This window comes from Mytilus galloprovincialis, chromosome 1 (genome assembly GCF_965363235.1).
Source record: "Mytilus galloprovincialis chromosome 1, xbMytGall1.hap1.1, whole genome shotgun sequence".
In the NCBI taxonomy this organism is placed as follows: Eukaryota; Metazoa; Mollusca; class Bivalvia; order Mytilida; family Mytilidae; genus Mytilus; species Mytilus galloprovincialis.
In genome coordinates this window covers 19,219,119-19,236,610 of record NC_134838.1, presented here as the reverse complement: position 1 = coordinate 19,236,610, position 17,492 = coordinate 19,219,119, and the positions used below count along the sequence as shown (strand labels likewise).

The following is a 17,492-nucleotide window of genomic DNA, read 5'->3' as shown; positions in this document are numbered from 1 at the left end:
AAAATCTACATATTCCATTTTAATATAAAGTGGTTATTGTTTTATCCAAACTACACTTTCATGCTTTTTAAATAAATTTGCTGTCACGAAAAGCACCTAGATTTGGCAAAAAAGTTTTGACTGGCTGACTATGTAAGCTGATGACCAAATGATAATGAGTACTTACTGTAACTGAGTAAACTGTAAATCACAACATCCAAAGATTTTAGTTATTGGTTGTTTTACATGAAACTGGTACAGTGTTTGCACAGTAACTTTATTCGTTTTTAACACTTTGAAATATTCCGAAAATCTTTCTTTTAACCTATTTGCAATCTGAAAAAACAAATTATACATGTAATTATTTCAGGAGTAAAGATAATTTCCAATTAGCATGTTCAAAACTTTCTAGGACTCTTTGATGAAATTCTTAAGGCAATTACTTCAATATTGACGTTTCCCTGAATTTACAGAGCTCTTATATAAAATTGTGGCAAATATGACATTTTAATGAATTTATATTATTTCATACATTGTAACAAGTACTGGAATAAAAGGAGACAAATAGTCTGAGAGCAGTGAATGTTATGTCTAACTAAAAGAATAATTAAATGATTCACCATACAAATTGTAAATTGATGAACTTTAATTATAAGGTCAAGGTCAAAGAGACATTGAAATAACAATAATTCTCAGGACCAAAACTAGCTGACCTATTGCTTCTAGTCTTTGTTTTCAATTAAATCAATAAATTTTTATGCTGATCAATGAAAAATGAAAATGAACTTAGAGCTAATTTCCTAATGCTTGTAGATCAAGACAGGTTGGCTTGCTAACTATGTTTTGCATTTGATGATAGCAAATATCCTTATCAGGCTTCACAGACACATTGCCAGTACTCAATTTGTAACCATAAAATCATTTCATCAAATCTTCTACTACAATTCTTCTATTTTCCAAATCATGGTACATAAGGGGAAAATTAAATAGCATTACATGTAAGAATTGTGTGTGAAAAGGTAACTAACTTTTCCCCATTGAACCAGAATTATGTGTGAAAACGTAACTAACTTTTCCCCATTGAACCAGTAATATGTTAAATATTTACCCTTTCTACTACATCTTGTGAATTTGTCTTCTTTTTCTTGTATGGAAGTGAATCATAAATTGACTGTAAAAAAAAGAAAAATATGAAAAGTATCTGTCTACCTACAACTAGATTCTGAATATAACATCAACCACTGACACCAACCTATGGTTAAACATTACAGATGTAAATCTGTATAAACATTATTTTTGGCGGCATCCATGAAGATCATTAGAACCATATAGATCCAAACAATAAAATCATTAAAAAATCAGTTAACAATAGGTCAAACAAGAATGTGTCCCTATTACATGGATGCCCCATCCGCACTATAATTTTCTATGTTCAGTTGACCATGAAAATGGGATAAAAACTCTAATTTGGCATTAAAATTAGAAAGATCATATCATAGGAAACATGTGTACTAAGTTTCAAGTTGATTGGACTTCAACTTCATCAATAACTACCTCAATCAAAAACTTTAACCTGAAGCGGGACAGGCAGACAAACAAAGGGATGCACAGTCCAGAAAACATAATGCCCATAAATGGGGCATAAAAACTATAACTTTCTTGTTACATGTATCAATTGACACCTGTTAAACATTTTGTTTCAAAATTCCAATAGAGGACACATTATAAATTATTGTAGTATTTAAACAATTTTTAAGACAATTGGCCTACTTCAGTTTAGTTTTTTATCTTTCTTAACTGCATGCTAGACATTTCAAAATCACAATTATTATGATGGCCAAAAAAATAAAAATAATTGCTAAGTTACTACAAAACTGTTTAACATCCAGCAAACATGTGTTGCATGCATATTTGTAATAATAACATGTTAATATCAAAGTTTGTAGCCAGGACAAAGGAAACAACAAAATAATCTAAGAGGTTTATTACAACTATTTACATAATCTTACAAAATATAAAGTTCTCTCCTTGGTGCTCATACATGTATATGTTTACAATCCCAAATATACATGTACTTTAAGGGAGTTGATGTTAAACAAGGAAAATCAAGAAATTGAACAAAATATACAAAATACACAAATATTTTAATGGTTTGAAACAGTCTGCGTCAAATCCTTTTCATCTACTAGTCTGAAAACTAAATATCAAAACTTGGCCCAATACAACTATATAAAATTTTGAAAATTTTCACTAATTAGTCTGCATCAATATTTACTAGTCTGAGGCATCGGACTAGTGGCTAATGGTGCAGACTGGGTTTGTTGTCATGATCATATGAAAAATATGAATGACGTTTTTATTTTCTAAACATTTATTAATATATAATTACTTTAGTATTTTTAAGACAGATTTCAGATCCCTTATTGTCATTTCTAAATTAGCACTATAATTATATCAAATAAGGGTCTTATATTGTCCAGACTCTCTTTTCTACTTTTATTAATTGCTGCAGCCAAGTAACATGTGTATGGCGTTTAGATCATCAACAATAATTCTCCAATTGTAATAAATCCACACTTTAACGGAAAGAAACTTTAGGTCTCTGGATTGTCATCAGGGTCATATTCCATGTAAACTTTTAGTTAAAATGGACCAAATAGGCTTTGTTATTGCAGCTGACATAATCAATGATGTACCAACATGTACATTCACCAACAGAACACTGCCGTGATTGTATTTAACTGTTAAAAATTCACAAGGAAAATGAAAACTAAAGATAATAACAACCCTGAATGTTATCTTTTAGTTGATCAAAATTTTAGTTTAATTTATTCACAAATCCTTTTCATGTGCTTGCAACTTGCTACATGAACATTTTATTCATATATAGATTTTTAGGTGCAAATGCATATTAAAATACAATGTAGACTAATATTATAAAGCGAAATTATTGACATTTTGTCCTGTTCTAATATTTGATTCAGTGTAAACTTAGAACATCAAAGATAGAAAGATCTTTAAAGGTTTTAATTTAACAAGTTTAAAAGAAATTTCACATCCATATGTCAAATTTATATGTTTGATATTGTCTAGCATTTGTTGAGAGTCTTTATCTTTCAAAGAACTTTATTGGATCAAACTTCCTAAATCAACCTAAAGCAAATAGTTGGTCTGTATGCTTGGAGGAAAATGTAAACAAATCCTCTGGTACATTAAAAACAAACCTTGTTCACAAAGTTTTTGAAGTCTGATAAGAAACTATATGAAAATAGATACTTGCATACATTTACTGTAACAATTTCTGATTGAACAAAAAACTGTTACCACACAAGTATCTTTATTCAAGGAAATATATCAAACTTTTCTTGCACAATTCAGTAGTAATTTATTGATTGATCATTTATTTTGTAAAAGTTATATTTCACTGTATTTCAGAATTTATTCAGCTTGAAAGATAGTTTAATCTTTAAATTAAAACAATAAAACATTTTCCACAAACTTATTTCGGCCTATATTTGTATACGCAGATGCAGATATTGCTGTTTATACATGTTTATATTCCAACCCTGATTTTTTTTTTTAAAGTACTAAATTTCCTTTTGATGTGCTATATAGAAACAGAACAATAAATTTTGGTGTTGAGGGTTTTCTCTTTTAAACAAGATACAAGAGAGATCTATGGTTGTCTTTCCTTTGAAATAATTGCACTTAATCAATTTTGAATCTTTGATATTATGCATTTTCATACATGTACTAACTCGAATAATTCAAGCCCTTTCCGTGTCCGATTTTCTCCCACACGAGGGCTTGAACTCCTTGTGATCATTGGCCGCGTCGCCTGCTCTCTGTGAGAGAGAGCCAATCAGCGGCGATGAGGATAATGAGTCTGCGCAACTCTCTTGTAATTGTCTTACCAAACACGTGCGTTCAATTAACACAAATCCGATAATAATTAATTAACATCAATTAACATCAATTAACATCAGTTTACATCATTTAACATCAATTAACATCCGGAACTCCTCCTTCTTTAGCTGCCAATTTAAATAAAAATTCCCATATTGCAAAGCGGTGTGAAAATTCCGGTTGACGATCTTGATCGAGGAAGACGTTCAGGCGTTAATGTAGTCTTCGTAGATCAGCGGAATATAACAACTGAATTATTCGGGTTATACATGTACATGTACATTGTATATCACTATTTAAGCAATGACTTAAAATTCGACTATGACTAAGGTCGGGCATAATAATTTCCATAGAAATAAGATGTGCAAATATGCATACATGTATATATATATACATTGTGTAAATGCATGAAACTTTAGTTGCTGAACTCCAAATCTTTGTCTCTAATTTTTAAAGAAATCTACATATTACATGTACATTTTTTGTAATTTAAATGCAGCCCATGAAGAGGACCCCAAAATGAAATGTTACACAATAAGAAATATCCACAGTACCACTTGCTCAACATGAAAGTGGGGTAACAGTTGACTTTACAAATAAGGCAAAAATTTAATTGTGAACCTGTTATTTGTACAATAGTTGCATTAGCTGATTGCAGGATGAAACAGTTTAACAATTTATTTTAACCAAGACTTTAGAATAAATTACATGAAAATCAGAAATTATTGGAGACAGAAAGCTGTTCACAGCTATATTGCAACTTCAACTATGTACATACAATGTATGTAATTTATTCATAGAAAAAAAAATGACTGTTACAATTTAGGACAAAATCTGATTTGATAATTTTTTTAGTGAAAATTGGGTCAGCAGGTAAATTTTTCAGAATCAAAAACTGATGAAATACATAGATATATAAAGTTATTATAAACCTGATAAAACATCATCAAGATTTTAGGTACAGTATCTCTGCTTCTTCTTTGTACTCATGTTGTGATGGTCTTCTTCCCCCTTAGATTTCTGCTGGAGACCTTAGTTATTAAGTTTCAATTTGTATTTTTGTACTCTTATGTCAGTACACCTTTCCTATAATGCCGTTCAGTTTGTATTTACTTGGAAGTTTTTTTCAGGTGTTCATGTATCTTCCAAACTGGAAGAACCCCCCAAAAAATCTGTCATACGCTGTTTAAATTTTTACAAGATTAATGATTCCTCTTGATACAGTACATGAATATCATTATTGGAATATTGAACCAGAATCTTTAAACCTTTATGGTACATTTTACATTTTTTTGTGTATAGTGTTGACAACACAAAATATATATGTTCCAGACCATATGAGTATTTGGACCGTACGCGTACGGTCCGGACCGTATACGTATACTCGTACGGTCCGACCATACGCGTACGGTCGGACCGTATGAGTATACGCGTACGGTCCAGTACGAGCTGACCATACATGTTATTTGATCATATGGGTTAAATTGAAACAAGCATTTATCACAATCTTTATTTTTAGTTTTACAAATTGTTATTGATAATTTATTACAATTAGATAGATAAAATGAACAACCGAACAATTGAAATTAAGTATTTGTTTAATTTTATATCTGAATCCTATTTTGGTACTCTCGCCCAAGGTGACACAATTCAAGTAACGTAATATTTTTTTACATTTTCATGTATGCAGTTCATGCATGTTTCTTTGCATTTGCATTTTTTGGTAAAGTTGCTAAATATTCTAAAACAATTGACCTCCCACATTATGTTTACTTCCGATATCTTCAATTTCAGTGATCATAATTCAATGTATTACTGATCGACATGCTTAATACAAGAGACTAACAGATTTAATTAGCGTGAATTTGAAAAAAAGTTAAAATATAAAGTTTTTGTTTCAATTACAATTGAACTTTTTTAGATTAATTTGATAGTTAAGTTATGTTGATCTGCTATATGCATTTGTAACTAATAAACTTGACCAACTTTTTAATATTAGTCAGACCGTACGCGTACGGTCCGACCGTATGAGTATTTTGAAAAAGTACGCATACGGTCCAGACCGTACGCGTGCAGACCGTACGCGTACGGTCCAAATACTCATACGGTCTGGAACATATACATGTACATGTAAAAAGAACACACTCAAAGCTACTACATTTTGTAAATGTTCATGCTTAACATTAACAAGCTTTAGCTTTGTGCAAAACACTGCTGATATACATATTTTTTTTTATTATAGACATCTAAAATAAGTTCAGAACTCGAAGATTTGACAAATTGGCATGCATACACTAAGGGTTTTCAGTATAAATTTACTTGAATGATTCTGATAATATTGCAAGATTTTGGTGAAGCCCATTAAAGAAAAGAATATCTTGAGTCTATCAATAGCTAAGGCCGAAAATTAAATTTCATTTGTTTGACATAGGCGCCCGACCCACTGATTCTGAATACTGTTAATTCAGAAATTGTTGCAATATTAAATTTCTATTATTGCGAAAATTATGACAGGGTTATAATCGCTATAATTTAAACTTGCATTTTGAAATATTTTATACAAATAAAAATGGATATTCCTCAATATCGCAATAATTTAAATCGCATTTGAATCTTATATGACACTTGATCATTTCTGAATTTACAGTAATTTTATTTACGTTTTAGAAATTTATTTATGTTTGTATTAAAATAAATCAGAATTTGATCATATTCGATTAGTTTATTCCTGGTAATATTTATTTCTAATCACAATCTTAGAAGAGCTTATTTGTACATTGTATTGGGTTAGCAAAAAACAGGTTTTATGAGTATTGCCTAGCACAGTGGGAAACATAGTGTAGAAGCTAAAGTCAGAATTGATTTTAGTACAGACTGCATTGTTGTGGGAATGTCATTGTAACAAGTTTGATATCCTTTTTTTCCCTTTTTACAAGTCTTAGTCTAAGATGAATGAACTTGGCCTTTGGTCATCATGACAATATCATATTCATGAATATAATTCACAAAATATTAAAGAAAAACAGTATACCTGTGTGTAATGTCACTTTATTTTGTAACAGCCTTCTTTATAACAATACGCTAACTAAAATGTGATGTTAAAAATTGTTCAAGACAAAATCTTGAAAAAAGGTGCAATTGTGTAGAGCCAACATTAAAAATATCTTTGTTTCCCCTCCCCGACTGAGGTTATCAGGGTATGGGTAGGTAGGTAGGTAGGCAAATTATTTTATTTTATTTCTTGATATAATTTTTCTACATGTATATTGAATTTTTACAAAATTCAACAGGTAAGATAAGTCAAGAAAAGTGGGGTATAACCTGTATTGAGTGTACACCCCAGTTTTCTGATGTTTAAAACAGTATACAGGGACCTCCTTTTTCCTATTCATTTTATGGTATGAAATCTACAAAAGCACATATCCTTGATCATATGATCATGATGATAACAATATGTGTAATGAAAGCAAGTGTTTAATTAGTTAAAAATCAAGCTTATTTCAAGTCTAATTTGATGCATAACTCACAAAAAAACAATTCCTGTTTATCAATTCATACCTTGATCATCAAATATGAGATGACAAAAAGATATGTTAATGACTTGGGAATTAAAATTTAATGAATAAAAATTTTCAATAGCAGTGAACATAATTCAGTTATGTTCAGTTGCACCTGGATCATGCAGCTTGGTCAATTATTTCCTAAACAAAGGATTTGCATGTTTTTTTCGAGTTCTAGAAAAAACAAGGCTTCACTTATATGTTTTGTTGTTCCTAGAATACTTTAAGTATTTACAAATTCAACTGATCCAGTTATAACGTAAAACGTGCCCTTTTGTAAATTTCATGCCATAAATTGAAAAATAAAAACATATTTAAACTGGTTTTGTTTACACAAGAGGTGAAAGCAGAGAATTCATGTATCCAACATTTTCTGACTTGTGCCCAACCTGTTCGAAGTCGAGGACAAAATAGATTGATTTCAAAGCACGATTCAGACCATTTTTACTCAAAGATTTTATCCTTTAAACAGGAACAGAGGTAAAAGACAAAGCCAATCAAGGTGGACTCAGTGGGTTGAAAGATGCTTCAGATTTTTTTATTTTCAAATATCACCTCTGCACACAACACAAATCGTGTAGCAAGGTAGTTTGTTTTCCTTGATTCCGAATCATATAGACGCTTCAATGCAAAAATGCCTTGATTTAAAACGCTTGTTGATTACAGCATCGGAAAGGTATTACAAAAAACCAACACACATTTACTACAGCATCGGAAAAATATCACCACAAACCAACATAGCAAAAAAAAAAAAATTTTGGGCAAGAATGGCCAATAAAATTTTTCGAGTCGCGGCGATTCTACCGGGTCGGTGGTGGGAGGGGAAACAAACAATATTTCATTTTTGGCCTAGGGTACGTAAGAAAAAGAGTGGAACGTAATTTTGAGGCAATGAGAGCTGACAAGATTTTGAGCAAACAGACACAGATTCATGAATCCAGGTTTGTTCACCCTGATTCAGGCTCGTCCTAGTACAAATGTACCTGTTCAACAAAATAAATGTACCAGTTTGCCCAGGGTCCATTTGCCTTTTTTTTTTTTTGCTGTTGTCTAGTTGCATATTAATGTTTATTATTGGAACAGAATATATTTGAGTTTTTTGAAAATTTGCCAAATATTGGAATTGCTGCAACCAAATAATTTAATTACAATGATCAGTGAGAACAATTATTATGACATATTAATGCGCCAAAACAAGCCAACTTTTATTTATTTCCATGTCTTTTGTGAATTTTCAAGAATTCATACCATATAAAAATCTGAATAAGGTTTATTTAACTGTAATACCTATAATATTAATATTTCATTAATAAAAGTAGGGAGAAGGAATCCAGCGCGAGCAGACTTTATGAGGGTAGTATTGGGGGTACCTTCATGATGTATAACGGTAAAAATTCTTGCCAAATGACATTAACAGTCATTTTTAGTGCATGACAATAAAATGTACACTTTATTTAAGACGAATAAAAAAAATCAGCTGATTTTGACGAATGAAGTTAATTTTTTTCAAAAATTACGGTAATGATTACTTGAGACCTTTGACGAATCACAGTAAAATTTTACCAATTTGACGCTAATGGTAGCCGAAAATAACCGTTTGACGCCCGACGTTAAAGGGCATTAGCACCCTCCTCTAGAGGTGAATGAACTCATTGCGATCAGATTCAGGGCGAACATGTTTAATCAGGGTGAACGGACCTGTCAACCAGATTTGTACACTAGGGACAACTCAGACAAGTCATTCATGTACATTTATCATTCTAAGAAAAAAATATTTATACATGTTCATGTAAGAAGCTTTTAATTACAGGATCTCAAGACTCTTTTTTAAAAACATGTAGCCTACCTGCATTTGCGGAATCCCCAATTCAATATTTGCTGTTTGTCTTAATTGAGACCACAACTTCAAAGCTTCTATCTGAATTCTTATTCCACCTAAAATTTTAGGGTCAACTGGTTCTTGCCTTGTGTCAGAGAAATATCCATCAGCAGAGAAGAGTGCTTTGAAAGCCTCCTGTTCAAGTTTATTTTTACAATTGTACACATCACGTTTTTTAGTACTACCAGATCTGACAAACGTCAAATTGGCTGTTATAAAAATACAAAGACAAACTAAAATTCTATTTTGATTACAGGTCGCCATGTTGAAAAAGATCTTGTTGACCTTTCAACAGACTATTTGAATGGTCATCTGTCAACATTTCTGAAATCCAAACAGATTCTTATTACACTCGTCCTTTGGAAAATTCACTTGAGTTTCATATCCATAACTAAACAGCACTAAATTCCCTAGCATAATGCAAAATATCAATAAAGTGTATTGGAGTGTATCGCTTTTTTGTCATCACCAATCTTGCATGCTAATATGTAAAGCTATCCAATACACAAAACAGCCGGAAGTTTCGTAAAATCCGAAAATAAGTGAAAAAATAGAAACTAGTTGTCCAATATGTCAGCCCCCATGTTGCAGTTTTTTTCTAAAAGATTTTGTAGCAAATGCTTCAAGATCGCGCAATCTCAAAGAGTTCCTTCAATATTTAAATTTGCAGAACAAACAAAAATGACAACCACTCCAAAAATTTCGAGACATTTTCATGTCAGTGCAGGTAAATTAAGCTCTGAGTGTTGCATAATCATTTTATCAAGGCAGGTTTTACTTTTTAAGATAAGTAATTACAGGCCGATGCTCAAGACGTTTCGTCCACATGCTGTATCGGTCATATCTTTTTGACCACAGTCGTGTAGGCCATTCTTCCAGTTTGGCCAAACTTTGTAAAGTCGTTTCAGTCATTTTTGACTTGTTATAAAGCCTCATATTTATTTAGAAATGAGAAATATGATTGTTTTTACATTAAGAAACAATATGAGGGGGCGAAGTCTGTATCGATTATCTATTTAATTCAAACATATTTTAATGTTACAAAAGAACCAGATTCCTACCAAAATTGGAAGGAGGCTTGTTTATGATCATAAGATAGTTATTCTTCTGGGAAACATAACATTCCCTCTGTGTTTATAGTTTTCAAAATATGATTAACAGCAAGAGTAGCCGAGACATTGGGTTCCGCGGAACCGTTTAATGCTAATTTATACTTATATACCATCTTTTAAAACTCATAAGAACAATATGAAAAAGTATGGTCTAATCGACTGTGTCTGAAATGTCTTTGGACAAACTGGTCATGTGGCAGAAACGTCTTACAAGCATTACAAGAAGTGTTTAAACTTATAAAGGTGGAATTTACAGTTCAGATAACAGGAACTACTTATAGACAAAACAACTATGACCTTTGCATGCTATTTTTGTTGTTGCTGTGACGACTTCCTACAATGAAAAGTGATGCAGCATAAAATTAAACACGCCTGCAGGACATCATAATTTTTTGGAATAGTTCTAAAAAAGTGAATTCAAAAAATTAAATTCAAAAACTTAGATGGGTACATCCATGAGAAAATGGGTACTGCCAGGACCTGGAAGTACCCATTTTCTCAAAGCTCTAAGTTTTTGAATTTTATTTTTTTAATTCACTTTTTTAGAGGGTCCAAATTGAATTATATATAACAATTGAAGATACAATGTAAAATAAAAATGCAACAAGATTGAAATTTAAAAAAAAAATTAACAACTACTAAACAACATACATTGTATGAAGTTTGATTTATGTGAAATAAAACATTTAATCATTTATATAGTTTAATTCTCTATTCAAATAAACAAAATATGTATTCTCTTATGATTATGATAGGCAAATAAAAATTACAACTATAACATAAAATATATATTTAAAAAATGCATCAAATTATTATATGTTTTGTTGTATAGATTTAAAGATGGAATTTGAACTACAAGGTAGTGACATGTACGTACACTGTATTGAATTGTGTTTGCTTTTGTTTTTTCCTCCTTAATAATGAAACATCAACAAATTTGTGTAGCCTTAAACTAATCTGTGTAAAAAGAGCAGTTAAAAATTTTATGATATTTATTAAAGGTCCATTACGTCATGGGGATTATGAATATAAAGATCCAAAATCAGAAGATGAAGTGTAAGTACATATTATACATATAGGACATATACAATATTCACAATAGACATACAAAGTAAGACAGCTATGTGATTGTGAGCAAAAATGTTCATTTATATAAAAGCATCCATATGCACACACAAGTGAAGCACTAAACTAGATTAATGCAAGAATATTATAATATAGACAAAAATGAGTAAAAGAAGATTTTGGGGAACATTTTGACAAACAAATTGAGACAGCAAACCTCAAAACAGGACTCTGAACCGTGATGGTACTCCAAACTGTGATGGTTACGCTAAGGTGCGATGGTCTGAAGCTGAAGTATGTTTTTGATTACGCTGAAGTGTGATGGTGGCTTTGTGACGCTATCTTGTTGATAGCTATGCCGAAGTGCGATGGTGATAATATAATAAACTTAATTTTCCATGCTTTTCATGTCAATTTGTATGTTAGAAGCAGTTTTCTGGGTTTTAAATTTTATTAGGGGCTTGTAAACTTTAAAAACTATACAAGAGAAATTGCAAAGATTGGTGAATAGGGGAAAGTTGACCTTCTGTAGCGAACTTTTTTTTTCAAAATCTACAAACAGTTCCTTTTTACTTACGATGACATTCTCTTACAATATACAGGTTTGAATACAGACAATCTGTATAATAATATTACGGTAATCCAATAACTCATGCAAGGAACCAAGTAAAGATAAAATGTTAATGCAAAATTATGTGCACATGCAGAAAATCAAAGAGAGCGATCTCTTATTTAATATGCAACTGTTATTTAGGACAGTCATAGACAAAATGAATGTAAATTCATATACATGTACTAGCTATTTTAACATATACATGTACTTCGCATAACAATTGCACATCTGTAGCTTTTAAAATAGACAGCATGCATCAAATAGACCATCGCACATCAGCGAACGGACCATCACACTTTAGATTAGACCATCACACTTCAGCATGACCTTCGCACTTCAGCGTCCCCTTCGCACCTCCGAGTCCTACATATATATAAAACAAAACAAAAACATTTGATATTTAACCTTTCGTTTCTTGAAAACTCAATCAGAGCAAAAAACAGGTGATTTCAAAAGAGTAATTTCCTTCATCGTAATTTTCACACTAATTATATTAATGTGTACAAATTAATCAACCTATGAAAAGTATAATCAGAAAAAAGTTAATAAATTTTAGAAAAGGATTTAAAATGCAACTGGTGATCTACATCATTTTACTTTTTTTTAGAGTAAATATTACTTATATAGATAGAAATGGAGTTAAAAAACCTGTCAGAGGAAAAGTTGGTGATAATCTGATGTATTTAGCTCATAGATACGACATAGAGTTGGAAGGTAAATAAAATAAAACTTATCATAATACTTCTATTTTACCATTGTTTTGTTAGGCATGGTGTTGGAACAGTTGGATCATTTGAGTTATCAGGATATGGTATTTTTGTTTTCTGAACTCAAATCTTGGTTATATATGTATTCAAACACAATCTTGTTTTCTTTTTTAAATGTTTGAAGCATCATCAAAACGTTTAAAACCATGATTTAGTATTTAATAAAAAAAATGGTATATATTTGAGGTTCTTGTGAGTTCAATGATTATTTTAAATAATCAAATTTTAATTTTAAGCATCCTCAACATGGTTTTTAATTTTGAACAAACTGTTCAACAATAACTGTTTACATCCCATGCAACAAAGCTGCGAAGGGTATAATGTTTTTGGACCAGTCTGTCTGTCCGTTAGTCCGTCCATCAGCCCTGTTCTTGTCATCACAACTCCTCGGAAACCACACAACAGAATTTGATGAAACATTTTTAGATAATAAGGACATACTATGTAGATGTGCATATCAACAGGAAATTTTGATAATAATTTTTTCCTTCACCTGTATCACCCTTCTCAGTCTCTCTGTATAATATCAAATTTTGTTTTCTATTTCAGGAGCCTGTGAAGCATCACTAGCCTGTTCAACATGTCATGTTTATGTTCATAACAATTACTTTGATAAGTTACAAGAGCCTGAAGAAGAGTATGTATTCCATAATATAAAGGTTCTTTTGTATACTGACTGGGAAAAAGAATATTTAGTCTTATTTTTGTTCCCTCTCTGCGACAGAGGGGGCATTAAGTTTTACCCTTGTCTGTTTGTTGGTACATCGATAAGTACTGAAATTAATTTCCATTCTCTTACTTTAATTGACTAAACCAAATATTATGAAAATTATACACAATGCTTATTACCACCAAATACAGATCAAGTTTGAATTTTGGTGGTTTCACTTTCACTTTTCTAAACTAAAGTTATGTCCCTTTATAAATTTGCCATTTTGGCACTCTTACTTTCGTTTTGGTGAATTAATTGTTATTAAACTTATACAAATGTTTATTGCCACCTAACACAAATCAAGTTCAATCTTTGGTTTGCCATTCTTGAGTTAAGTCCTTTTTGTGGTTTGAATAAGTGCAGAATTTGCCATATATTTGCAAGCAGGAGCATCTGTGTTCTCCATTAATTTACATTTGTAATTTTTTTTAAAATTTTTTATCAAATAAAGATCTTTTAAAATTACAATCTTCTGATCACTTTTACTGTTAATTTTTTCTGTATGATTATATGATTTCTTTATTCTGTACAGCATTCATTTCTGTAATCAGTAATAACCCGTGGGAAAGGGACGATAAATGGCTGATCCGTGTTAAGAGAGGGCCATATCTCTTGCACATAAAAGACACCCTTATAGACTTCGAAAAAGAGCAGGCTAATGCAAAACTTGTTTCCCAATACACTATAAATAAATATGTTTAAACTAACTAACAACCTAGCTGGAAAACTACTTTATTTAAGATTTACTTAAGAATTGAATGCTTATATTTGTAAATTCAAATTACTAAAAGAAGCATTCAATACTTATAATTACATTGTTTAGCTATGATCAGGAAAAATCATTTTTTATCATTTATTTCTTTGAATAATCAGATTTTTGTTTTGTGATAGCACGTGTCATCATGAATGTTAAACTTCATTGGGATATGAAGGTGAATTTAAGTATGACACACAAGCGTTGTTATCCAATCAAAATAACAGATTCTTCTGAAACATGCATGTAATGTAATTATTATTTTTATAAGGCTTACAGGAAAATATTCAATAGCATAGATGAAATTTCTATGATATATTGTTGAAGGTTTGATTAGAAATAAGTTTTTTTCATGATTTAAATACATTTTTTTAAGGGAAGAAGATATGTTAGACATGGCTGTGTTTTTGAAGGAGAATTCTAGATTAGGTGCGTATAAACTGAAACAATATTGGAAAACTTTAACATTGCTATTAAAGGTTAAGCGTTTGATTTAAAAGTTAATAGCTTTTTAAAGGAGTTGAAGTGTTTAACATTTAACACTATCAGACATCAAAATATCTAATCTGATTAATAATACTACATTGTACTGTAAACGATGAAATTATTGTGATGGACAAAAGAGCAATTTATTTTTTACAATTATTGTATTAGATACTACATAAAAATAATGCTATCAAAATTTTAAATGTGAGTTTTATACCCCACATAGGGGTATTATGTTTTTCAGTCTGGGCATCCGTTTGTTTGTTCATCCCTTCATTCATTTGTCTGTTCATTAGTCTGTTCTGCTTCAGATCAAAGTTTTTTTGTCAAGGTAGTTTTTAATGAAGTTGAAATCCAATCAACTTGAAATTCAGTACACATGTTCCCTATGATATGATCTTTCTAATTTAATGCCAAATTAGAGTTTTGACCCCGTTTTCACTGTGCACTGAACATAGAAAATGATCTGTGTACTATGGACAAATTCTTAATATTTTTGTGATACCTATTTTGTTACAATTTAAGCAATAATATTGTAATGTGGACAGCCTAGGTGTAGTGGTTTGCGCATTGGACTAATAACACAAGTTCCTGGCTTGATTCCCATTCCAGGAATAAAATTTCAGACTTTATTTTCGGCCTTCCCTTACAACATTTGCATGTATGGTCTAGAGAAATGATGATAGCCTGTTGGAAGGGGATGATAAATTGCAAAGCAATATCTCTTACACGTTAAAGACACCCTTGTAGATTTTGAAAAAGGGAACAAGCTCATGCCTCTACAAGGCAGCACCTGTGCCAGCAAAGTGGAAAGGGATTAATATAAGTTGTAATAACTTGTTTCCCAATCCACTACAGATAAATATGTTCAAACTAATCAATAACTAAATCTTCTAAAAGAAAACTGAATTTTAAGTAGATTTTTTTCTTAAATATTTTTTATAATTTCAGGTTGTCAGATAATATTAAGCAAAGAATTGGAAGGTTTAGAAGTAACGTTACCACAGGCTACCAGGAACTTTTATGTTGATGGACATGTACCTCAGCCTCACTGATATCTAGTGATAGTCAAAGCTTTAATCTCATATTGGAATCATTGTGTGACCTTCACTTCAACCAAATTCAAATGATTATAATTATAAAGAGCTCTACCAAGAAAAGTCTGACAATGTTATTGAGAGGGAGGAAGCATGAAAAACAACATTTTTATATAAAATGAGTTTTTTATTGTTGTATTGTATTTTTAGGCCTTGTACAAGAAAGAGATAGAGAGTGATAAAAACATTGTGAAGTTATATACTAAATAGCAGATTATTAGGATGGAAATTATTTATTGTAATTCCATCACATTTGACTTGACAATATCAAGATATTTGAAATCACATTGTTTGACTTGGTTGATTTTTCACTGGAAGCTTGTGCTTCACATAAATTTAAGAATATCATGTCATGTAATATATGTTTTTTTGGAATTCTTTGCATGTTATTTATTTGAAGATTCTACCAACCACCAATCCAATATTTGAATTCATTTATATGAACATAACATGGGCATTAAATTGTTGAAAATAGTTTTTATTTACTGGAGATGATGTTAAAGAGTTGTACAATTATTTCTTTTCCCAAAACTGCTCTTGGTGAACAATGATGATAATATTGTTGAGGAAATTATCTTGAAATTAATTCTGTTTCATTCTACCTCATTATAAAGATTTTCATTAATGTTTGGAACAAATGATTGATAAATTTACAAGCACATCGCAGCACTTATCATTTTATTATAATTTATTAAACAGTATTTTTTACTCTTTAACTCAGATTTGTCATAACACATTTCTGTTATGACTTGCATCAATGTAGAAAGTATAGAATGCCAATTATACACAAAAAATCAGAACATTAAAATTGACTTTCGCTCATTAAGCATTTACTCTTGATCTTACTGACTGATAAATTCTTGCTCAGTACAGAATCGTGATATACAAAATTATTGCTAGAAACTAAGGACGCAAGTGCCGTTGTCCATGAAATTAACAAAGTCTTCATAGGTAAAATAGCGATAAACAGATTATCATTGGTCATCTCAACATGATTGCTTTTCTCGCTTTCGCCGTACTGGCATAAGCACGAAAATCAATCTTGTTGAGATCACCAACGATAATCTTAGACTATAAATATAAGATATTAAGTTAATGATGCCTGTAGATTCAGTTTCATTGTTCAAATGTTTTGTATTTTTCATACCTAATAAAACAAATTCATGTTCAGTTAACAAACAAACAAGTTTGATTTTATTGATTACCTACAAATCAAGATCAAGAATTAAATACCATATATTTCTTTCTTAATTTAATTATGATATTTTTACATTTCTGATAAAACAATAGTTTCAAGAAATAAGAAACATTTATGTGTTGTGAGATCTGAAAATATTAACTTAAATTATTCAGGATTTTTTTTACATTTTGTTTATTTATAAATAAGTTATACTACTTTGATTTGTATGTTTGAGAATGTGAGTTCAAACCCTGCTTATGGAAAGGCATTTAAAGTAATATTTAAAAATAATTTAATTTTGAATGTAACACATCTTCTGATTGGCTAACGTTTTTTCATGGTTTTCTACAGTTTTAAAAGGAATTTAGAATTAAATTATAAG

General features: G+C 30.7%; 2 protein-coding genes across 3 annotated transcripts in view; one reads left to right on the top strand and one right to left on the bottom strand.

Moving 5' to 3' along the window:
- The window catches only part of LOC143068272 (VWFA and cache domain-containing protein 1-like), a 41,665-nt gene extending 31,842 nt beyond the window's left edge, over nucleotides 1–9,823 (bottom strand). The window contains exons 1-3 of the mRNA XM_076242194.1: nucleotides 9,292–9,823; nucleotides 1,088–1,150; nucleotides 167–315 (exon numbers count right to left, since the gene is read on the bottom strand). Of these exons, the coding sequence (XP_076098309.1) occupies nucleotides 167–315; nucleotides 1,088–1,150; nucleotides 9,292–9,588 (509 nt within the window). The 5' untranslated portion in view covers nucleotides 9,589–9,823. The remainder of the gene's footprint in view (nucleotides 1–166; nucleotides 316–1,087; nucleotides 1,151–9,291) is intronic.
- Nucleotides 9,824–9,865: 42 nt separating this feature from the next.
- On the top strand, nucleotides 9,866–16,555 carry LOC143068281 (adrenodoxin-like protein 1, mitochondrial). Of its 2 annotated transcripts, XM_076242205.1 has the most exons (6): nucleotides 9,867–10,051; nucleotides 11,438–11,492; nucleotides 12,722–12,828; nucleotides 13,431–13,518; nucleotides 14,724–14,776; nucleotides 15,785–16,555. In XM_076242205.1, exons 1-6 carry the CDS (start codon nucleotides 9,895–9,897, stop codon nucleotides 15,886–15,888), a joined length of 564 nt encoding a protein of 187 aa, XP_076098320.1. In that variant the 5' UTR covers nucleotides 9,867–9,894; the 3' UTR covers nucleotides 15,889–16,555. The 2 variants fall into 2 exon arrangements, with proteins under 2 accessions (XP_076098327.1, XP_076098320.1); XM_076242212.1 differs by lacking the exon at nucleotides 14,724–14,776 and having other exon boundaries at nucleotides 9,866–10,051.
- Nucleotides 16,556–17,492: the final 937 nt, after the last annotated feature.